The sequence below is a fragment of the Hetaerina americana genome, unplaced genomic scaffold (genome assembly GCF_022747635.1).
Source record: "Hetaerina americana unplaced genomic scaffold, ioHetAmer1.1.p SCAF_4, whole genome shotgun sequence".
NCBI classification, from domain to species: Eukaryota; Metazoa; Arthropoda; class Insecta; order Odonata; family Calopterygidae; genus Hetaerina; species Hetaerina americana.
Window position 1 is genome coordinate 89,015,122 of NW_027286985.1, and position 9,954 is coordinate 89,025,075.

Below are 9,954 nucleotides of genomic sequence, written 5' to 3' on the forward strand. Positions count from 1 at the left end.
CAATTAGAGTATTTTACTTTGAATTATTTTCAGCTTGTAAACCAGTGTTTTAGGTGGTTAGATGACTTTGAAGTTTCCTCTCTTAAAATATTCATCATTTATGAATGGCACTTACCCAGGAAGTTTCAGAGCAAATTGTGGCTTGCAGGCTCAACCTTGCAATAGGCCAGTGACCCAAGAAACCATTGCTGTTGATACAAGGCTCCAGATAATAAATTAATTTGGAACAATTTTGGTGGTGCTCAAGAAAAAAAGACTGCACGAAGGGTGTTTCAGTATAACAAACTCATGTATATTTAAGCATAATCTGGGTTTTTTCTATGGGTAGGGAGGCTCACTGGTAATCCCTAGTACGTGTATGGTCCACACTATGAATAACTAAGTAGGTAATCACTGAACCCTGAAATCCATTTGTCAAAACTGGAAGTCAGTTCACAAGGCCTTAAAATGTTTTGTTCTAACACAACATTTATAGTTTGATTTCAAGGCGCAGGATGTTATAAAACAAGTTTTCATGCCTGTTTTTAGAACAGTAGTCATTTGACCTGTAGCTTTCAGCAATGTACTCCTAATTATTGCAAAAAGCACCCACACTTGCTTAATAAATGGATGAAACCAGTATCTCTTAAAACATGCTATTGACAATGTTTTTTAATATATAGAATATGACTGAATAAAAATAATTTTGTGATATCCCACTCGTAATATATTTGCACAGTTCATTCCAATGTGCTTTATGTCATTATCAGATACATTCAAATTTTCAGGTTTTCCAGTGAGCAGTTTTCTGTAATTTGGTGAGAAGGGAACTTTCTTGGAAAAAAAGGTCAATGTTCATTAAAAATGTGCGAGTACAGGAGAGATTCCAAAGTTCAAGGCCAGCAAAAGGAAATGTTTGATGAAACTTATTCAATAAATTTATCCTCTTTTTTTTACAATTTCAAATTGAAGCTTTAAGAATATATAATTCTCAAAGCAAAACTTGATCCATGTATTCTTCCCATAAATACTACATGATATTATATTGATGATTCTTTGAGGAGCCAACCTTCCTGAAATGCCCTCTTTTAAGTCTTGTTTTAAAATCCCTATGATTTCACAGATGCATATGAACTTCACATGCACCTTTCAATTGTTACGCTCTACTGTTTAGTTCTTCCTCCAGTTTGTTTTTCACATTACGTAGCACTATAGAGAGGTTTGTTGGCCTGCTGAAAGATATTTTAATATTTTTTCTTTAGGAAAGGAACAGTTGAAAATTTTTTGAGGTTTTTATTAAGGACCACACTTGGAAAATTTCAGTAAGATAAATAATTTGTTTCTTCTCGCACAAAGATTTTTTACATGGTCCCATATCCCTTTGTCACTTTTTGCAACAATAAATTAGTACGAGAGGAGATTTCAAAATCATATTCATGCCATGAATTTCCGCAAATTTCACTCAGTCACTGTAGCTCACTACAGGTGAGATAATTTATTATTATCCTCCACAAACCTCACCTTTTCTCTTTTATTGCCCTTCACAGTCAGAGTTGGAAGGCCGGCTCCGTTGCACTAAATAATTTTAACTTTTCAATTTTAGTATTTTATTTCATTTTAGTGGTAGTTTACATCTTAGTGCATAAGTTTGACCAGAAGAGGCAATCAAAAATTAATAGAACCAAGCTCAGGGTTGGAACTAATATCCCTGGAGCCTTAACAGGGCAAAGGAACCTGAGTTGAAAGGGGACCAGGAATGAAAGCCATGGAAGGGTTTCATAGTTCAGTTGGATAGAGGGAACAAAATATTAAATCCAGAGCAATCATTTTGAGTTGTATCAATGTTTAAAAAAGTAACACACATGTAGTACCAATTAAAAGACTCCTAATGAAAATAACTGTACCAAAAATGATATAACCAAGCTTGAAAAAATTAAAAATGAATGTACAACTTAAATATTTTATGTACTTGGTGAAGAAAATTACACAATGTGTGTGGTGTTTCTTATTCCTTTCAAGAGTTCTTCACAGCAAATCTTGGGAAGCATGAATATTTTACTCGAGAGCGTACAATACTATGGTGCAGATCTTATTAAGAATTCCAAGTTCCTAATGTGCTATGTATTCTCCAATAAGGCCACGTAAATTTTGGTGCTGTCACCAGTGTTTTACTTGTCCTTGATTTCTGCTGGTCTTTCGGATTTATACACTCAAATTAATTTTCCAAAATTTGAAGTAACAGGTGAACCAATGCTTGAGGAGGGCTAGATGTAGGTAAAGATTTTTCATGTGGACCCAAGCACACAGTTTGCAGTGACACTGGGTGGAGTGCTAATTTTCTGCTTCTTCCACTCAGCTGACTCGAGCTAATTATATTCTTCTGCACACAACCATAGCAGCCTGTGTTGAGCTCAATATGCTTGGCTCATTCAAACCAGAGTTTAGAGGTAGAACTGTTTGAAGGGCTACGAATACATATACTGATCCACATAATCCAAATTCATTAAACTGTCAGAATTCATTCATTCTAATCATCCTTAATGGATTTCCTTTCGAAGTTGGTAGCTCACGCTCCTGGGCAAAGATTGAAGAGGGTTCCCAGGTAAATTTGTGTGGCCATTTGTTCAAGTAGTTCAGATATGACCATCAGCTAAATTACAGTAAGGTCTAAATGCAATTATGAAATAAAAATAACACTGAAGATGGTTGTAGATCTCACAGATTTTCTATCACCCCTGTAATATTGACAAGGGCTTTTATGGAAACAAAAAATGATCTGAGAGGTGCCACATAGCCAAATTCATAAACATTGGCATTTTATAATTTGACTGCTGGTAAGAAATGGAACTATGGAAGAGATAGATTGGGAAACTGTTGAGAGCCTTTTTGTGCATAGATACTACTCTGGGATGATGATGTTGGAAGAAAGCGTACTGATTACTTTCCTACATTTGAAAGGTTGAAATGCCATGCAAATCCATGAAGAAATAATAGCTGTTAACGGAAATGATGGCCCACCACACGAAATTTAAACTCTATGCCACCGAGAGCTTGCACGGAGACAAAATCATGGACAACAAATTGGGAATCATCCACAGTCCCTTGTTTAACTCAGTTTCTGTTTCAAAGTACACAGGCAACGTGATACAATACACATTTCTCCCCCTTCCTATTCTTGCCTCTCCCCCAGTCCCTTCCACTTGAACATATCTATTCACTTGACCACGGGCAGTCCTTCATTACTGTGAAACTTCACTGCTGTGACTGTCTTCCCCATTGCCATATTCTCCCATTGATATTCATCCAGCTGACCAAAATATCAGTATAGCGTTCTTAAAAATCAATATTGGCCCATAATGGCTACTCTATTATTAACCTTTACCCCAATATTAGCCAGGCCTGTCTATTATTGCCAGGAAGTTTTACACAGGCTATTTATACAGCATAAGCCCATCAGGCCTATGTCAATGTCAGTTCAGTAGGTTCATGTTGGCAATTTGGCTAACTTCTAAATCCAGCAGGCAGCTGGATAATAAGGCCCACAATTGCTTTGAAATTGTTTCATAAAAGTTTTTTACTGGTAAGTAAGCCCAATCACAACACAGTGATAAAAGTGGGAGACAGGAGAAGAAGAAGGCTAAAACCACACCAGCACCTTGTCCTGTTGAGCCTCAAGCAGGGCCTTCCACTTCAATACGTTGCAAGTTGGCTGAATCTCAAGTTTAGGAATGCTGCAAGAATAATTGGCATTGATGGGTCAGACAGATGACAGCAGCATAGAAAAAGAAGTAGCTGAAACACTGTTGGGCCACACCCTACACCGATGACTTTGCTAAAGATACTAGTCCCCTAAAAAGGAAATGCAAACACAGTTTGCTGCAAAACTTACTCCTTTTGGCTAGCCTATTCAAAATATGGACTCTGCATATTCCTTGTTTTGTTTCCACCAACTACCAGCACAGTGTCCTAATCTAGTACATAGTGAGGCATTTCCCTCAATGCAAGCATTTACGTGAAAATTGCAAAAATCATGCCTCGAACCACTGCCACAAAACTGCAGTCAGTGAAGCCAAAGCCTTCTTGGCAGAAGTGCCTCTTGATGTTCAAATGGTATCCGGCTACAGGAAACAAACAGAGGAAAACAAGAACATGTTGCTGCTGATAGTCACCACAAGTATGCTTTGTGCTACTCATGACTTGCCTTTGCGGGTAAAAGAGCAACACAGAGGTATACACTTCAAGATGCAATCCATTTCTGAATTGGTGCTGGGGACCATGAAGTGAAATGCCTCTTTGATGAGTCTACCATTACGGTAAATGCTAAACACATTCCCCTCAAATCCAGAATTTAATTTGGGATTTACGTAGATGATCGGAATATCAAAGATGACATCATAGAATATGCAAAGATGGCATATGCAAGCAGCATGCTGACCAACAAGACAGCTGATATATCAAGTAAGGAGCAGTTGTCCATTTGCTTGTGCTTCTCTGATGTCAAGAATCACGAAGTTTGTGGGTTTTGTGGAGTTCCCTGGCCTCAATGCCATTACAATTGGAGCATTGAGAGAGAAGCTACTGGAAGGACTTGATCTGGAGAATTGCACATTCCAGAAAATTGATGGGTACTCAGTTATGGCTGGCAAGGATGGTGGCATGCAAGCATTTTCAGAAAGAAGTATGAGAAAGCCATGCTATTCCCTCGTGAATCACACCATCTGAATCTTTTATTAAACAACCTGAAGAAGAGTGTTCCAGAAATATGCAACACCATCTCTGCTACCCACAGCATCATAAGGGCCTTCAGAGAGCCAGTTTTGAGAAGAAAATGTGCCCAAAAGATTCTACTCCAATGCAAGAGGTAAAGTTCCCAAGAGTACAAAAGTATAATGGTTTACAAAGAAAATTTAGGGAGTATTGTTGAAAGGTTGGAGACATTGCCTCTCAAACGATATGGCAACATGAGGAAACAGGCATTTCAGCTACAATCTGTTGCCACCAAAGCTTAATTCATGATTGCTGTCGCCTTAATAGCCAAGTATTCTGTCTTATTGGTAACTGTGGTAGATGTACAGTCTAGCAGCCTGGGTCTACTCCAATGCTCAATGAGCATCAAATGTATCCCTGGAGTGATCACAAATCACTGCAATCATACATAACAAGTTGCTACAAAACTTTTAGAGTATGCCAACATGATAGCTGTGAAATTTAGACGAGTGGAATTAATGGCATTGAAATTTCTCGGAAGACAGCAATATTGCTCCCATTTCCTACAGCATCCAGTCTTGTAAATTACTGGAAGATATCCCTAGTAATTCCTTACTTAGACCCTTTATTATCTCTGCTGGAGCAATATTTCTCAGAAGTGCATTTACCTGTTTTTTTCCCTTTTGAATCTACACACCCTCATCATGTAGGAGATGACCATTCAAGATAAACCAAGCATTTATTGAGTTTTCATCAATTGCAAGACTTTAAAATTGAATTTGAACTATGCACACTATATGGAGGGAAAAAGAACAGCCAAGTGCAGTTAAATGAGCTGAACACAGTAGACCTAGTAAAAGGGGCTAAAATCTTTTGCCCCACCATAATTAAGGCTCCGCTTATCTCTCTGGCTCAGCCATAAGCCATTAGCACTGTAGAGCAGTCATTTAGTACCTTGTGTAAAGACTTGGCTAAGATAGTTCAGATTTAATAAAATAAAAAAGGTATGTTCTTCATAGTTTTCAAATTACTGAGGATTTTTGCAGTTATTTCTTAGCACTTGGGGTCAAAAGGAATTCATTCAAAATAGCCATTGAGGAGAAATTTCATTCCAAAGCTGCTACACAGAGCCAGGAAGGATTATGACAGGTGGGTGCACATGAGGTTTGTAATGAGTGTAATGGAAAGAGAATTTACATAAAAGCGTAAAAAAACAAGAAAATGGGTAAGAATAAATAGCTATCAACTGGATAATGGAATTAACATTAAATGGGAAAGAGTGGAAAATTACCTCTTTGAGGGATAAGGATGAATAATGAGTTGTCATCATTGATCTATGGACTGAAAAGCTAATAAATAAATTATATTTCAGAAAGAAAAATATCATAACTTCATCGTTTAATTAGTTCATGCAGTAATGCTATGATAGTTGAGCAAGACCAGAAATTTGTAAAATTAGAATAATTGGATTGAAACCAGCTCTGAAAGAGTGCCTTTTACACAATAAAAGGTCAGTCCTAACACAACACGATTTAAATGTTTGCTCCCCCATTATGCAGTGACTTCCCTTCATTTCATTGAACTTTCTTATACACCTATTTCTCATAGGATGTACGTCTCAGGGTCCAATGAGCTATTTGAACTGGAGATAGAAAAATTCACTAACAGGTTCCCATGAGTGTTTGGCCGGAATAGTCACAGGTGATTTTCAGGTTACAAGTAAATTATACATACTCCAGTAATCACTCAAAAAGATGAAAACAAATAACCCATGGTCTGCTTTCTGCTCATTCTTCCCCTTCCCTCTAATCCATACAATAATGCACAATGTAATTTGTTTGTAAATGGGTAAGTTGCCACAAGATTTTATGTTATTATAGACCGATATAAATGTGAGAACCAGGAACACCTTCTTGTAATTGCCCACAATCAATTAACCATTATATTGTTCCATTTATCACTTTAAAAATAGGTTAGCAAATCAGAGCATTTCTTAGTTTGTGGGGTTTAAAAAGTATTGAGTGGGCAAATTAACTAGTTATGTTCAAGAAAATTAGTGACCCTGGATTAAACTAGACTATCAAAAATGTTACTAACCATTTTAGTTTACCGAGTCAATACGGGGATAAATGCACATTTTTTCTAACGGAGAAAACTAATTTTCTAATGGCAAAGGTATTCCTACTTCGAATCAATACAAAAATCAAGAAGTTTGACATCATCTTTGAACACTGCCACAGGTTAGAGACAGGTTTTGATCAGATTCATGATGTGTCTTTCGGAAGAAAACAAATCATTTTCCAGCGCAAGGATGGAAGGTATCGTACTAGCAAAGTCAGTCTGAATCGTATACCTATGCCTGAAGAACACTTCATAATTCCAAAACAGGTCAATTATTTTCCAAAGTTCACGCAAATTATTAATAAAACTAAACTCAGCAGCTCAAATATTCCTCGTTACTTTCGATAGATTTCGATCTCTCGATTACGATGGAGTCGATCGTAGGTGGAAGGCAAGCGAGGGTCAGATGTTGTTGATGTTTTACGGAATGGGTTTTGGAAAATCGTGCGGTTGAAGCTTGAACGTTTTAGTTATGGAGAAAGCTCAATTGGACGCTCTCCATACCGCACTAAATGCCATTCATGTACTGCGGTCTAGTGTCGGTCATGTTTTCGAAACTTTGGGAAATGGAGTCAGAGCAGATCATGGTGAAGAAGGAAAAGAAACGAAGTACTTATTGGAAATACACGACCTTCTGACCAAAGTAAATAGTAATCTTAGGTAAGACAGTAACCCAACCCTTCCTGTATTTAGCTTGGCCGCTGTTTATTTACTGTGAACTCGGACATTTTCATTATTTTGCTAAAGGCTTTAGGAAAACCTATTTAGAATTTATGAAACTATGTATTTAATTATTTAGGGATGTCGAGCAAGCCGTAAGCTCCTTGACGCCCCCACCTGGGCCATTTAGTTTGGGCAACACTACATTTTTAAGCCAGGAAACCACTCAAGATAGACAAGCATTGTATCCTCAACTTGTAGAGAGTTACAAGTGGACCGACAAGGTATCATTTTTACATAAGTATGCGAATTTTGTGCCCAGTATTTTGCCAGTCGACAACTAAAAATATTGATTATATTGATTCCCCTGTAATATTTTAATGTAATTATTAGGTCCACGAATATGGAAATTTGGCTGTTGCGTTGCTCAGTCAAAACTCGCTTAAAAGGTCCTATATCAATGCCAGCCTCAGTGCAAAAAGGAGAAGAACGCAAACCAGCAGTCACAACGTTCCTCCTCAGTAAGTCAAATGTACCTATAATATGGTAGCATCTTCGAATCTCCTATTTTTTATTAATTTGTTCAATTAACTTTATTTTAGTGCTGTTGACTCTGTTATTGCGACAATAGACCGACTCTTCAGTGATATGCATGTCAAAGTTTCCAGACCCTTCGCTACAAATGCTGTTCTCCAGGTCTGCTAACGTGATTGCTTTTGATTATTTAATGCTCAAGTGTCATTCAATGGCTTCCTTAATTTAGTTAAGTGAAGTCATCTGTAAGTAATAACTCAAATTATGTGTGTGGGAATTCAAAACTGTTCTCTTAATTGGCACACTAAGTTGTGGAAATAAAAAATATTTAAATTCCACCTTTCAGCCTCCATTGGGCCTAATATTGAAATGTGTTTTTTTTTAGTCGAGAATTGTTATCCCTTAGTAAATCACCCATTTTCATGTGACTCCTTTTGTAGATAACCTTGGGCAGGATACTGAAGGCTGTCGTTGCCTTCAAAGGACTCATGATAGAGTGGGTGCTGGTGAAGGGTCACAATGAAGAATTCTCCACAGAAGTGGGTGGTGGAGGAGTGGGAGGGCAGTTGGATTTGTGGAGTGAATCACGATATTGTGTGTTCAGGAAAGTTACAGAAAATGCAAATGCAGCTATGTTGCACTTTTATTCCCCTACTCTACCAGAACTCGCTGTAAGGTCTTTCATGGTGAGTTACTGGAAAACCAATGTGTGTAAACCAAAATGTCTGTTAAACGTTAGTTGGCATAAAGGAATTAAGACTTCCATGTTTGAGCATTTTACTTAGATTCTCCTTCACTCCTGCATCAGAAAATATCCTTATACTGTGGTTAATATATTCTGATTCCCTGAAGCATGTGACCCAAGCCCATTTAGCTATGATTTTTAGTTCTAATGAAGTCATTCTTGTAATGTGTCAATGGCATTTTAAATAATGACGTATTTGTTTTGCAGACATGGTTTCATAGTTTCAACACACTCTTCAGTGACACTTGTAAAAGGTGTGGAAATCATCTCCACAGTGGCCTTCCTCCTACGTGGAGAGACTTCCGAACTTTGGAGCCATTCCATGAAGATTGTAAACCATGAAAGAAACTTTTAATAAATATTAAAAATTATGTTCTATGAGTATTCCATTCTCAAACAAGTGCGTGTTTTTATATCTGTGGTGTTAATATTTAGCATGACTTAATCTTAAATAAGATATGAACTGATAATGGTTACAATTCATGTCAGTTTTTACTGTTGAATTTTCAAATCCTCCCTTGGTTATGCATGTGAAAAATGTAACAAAATGATGATTCCATTAGTCACAATTTACATTTAAATCTTGCTAGAGATCCATTTCGTTTGAATTTGTTGAGTGAGTTTAAGTAGAAGAATGAGTTGAGAAAACTCTTGAAATTATTTTGGTCAGTTGTTTTCTTGGTCCGGCCGGAGGACAGTCAATGAAATCTCCTTGTATTGTAAATAAAGAAAATATTTTTGTTTCTAATTCCAGCCTTCAATGCTCTTTGTCTTTTAATGAAATATCAGGCCCAATCATTCTACAATTTAATGGGCAGTACACAACCAGTGCTGATACTAATGACAATTTCGATATTTTATTGTACAACTGGTCAGCTGACCACCAAATGCTCCACCTGGCAGTAAGGGAACTTCTGCCAATTTTAAAAGGGTATACATTTCTTACAAAGTGCTACAACCGTTTCAAAGGATTTTGGAGATTATTAAGTGTATGGACCCTTTCTGTGAACATGACCTGTATTTAATATGTAGGTCCCAATGCATATCAGTAAATATGAAATTATTTTGTTCTCAATACAATATTGAACTGCTTATATTCAAATTGGATAAAAGACTGGCCACATCATCCGATTGCCCGTTTAATTAACCCTGGTTTATCTTGCTTTATATTTCTCTTTGCCTGAAGGTTTTATACAGCATCAATATCA

The 9,954-nt window shown here is 37.1% G+C and overlaps 1 protein-coding gene across 1 annotated transcript; it reads left to right on the forward strand.

Annotated features, from left to right (window-relative positions):
- The first annotated feature begins 7,186 nt into the window (after positions 1–7,186).
- MED27 (mediator complex subunit 27) lies at positions 7,187–9,533 on the forward strand. The gene is made up of 6 exons (XM_071589996.1): positions 7,187–7,467; positions 7,607–7,751; positions 7,861–7,988; positions 8,070–8,163; positions 8,442–8,687; positions 8,954–9,533. The coding sequence occupies exons 1-6, from the start codon at positions 7,280–7,282 to the stop codon at positions 9,086–9,088; spliced, it is 936 nt and encodes a 311-aa protein (XP_071446097.1). The 5' UTR covers positions 7,187–7,279; the 3' UTR covers positions 9,089–9,533.
- Positions 9,534–9,954: the final 421 nt, after the last annotated feature.

Excerpts from the sequence above, each read along its gene's own strand:
- MED27 (XM_071589996.1), top strand. The coding sequence starts at position 7,280 with ATGGAGAAAGCTCAATTGGACGCTCTCCATACCGCACTAAATGCCATT. Across the intron at positions 7,468-7,606 it reads AAAGTAAATAGTAATCTTAG|GGATGTCGAGCAAGCCGTAA; the intron begins GTAAGACAGTAA and ends TTAATTATTTAG. Across the intron at positions 7,752-7,860 it reads GTTACAAGTGGACCGACAAG|GTCCACGAATATGGAAATTT; the intron begins GTATCATTTTTA and ends TGTAATTATTAG.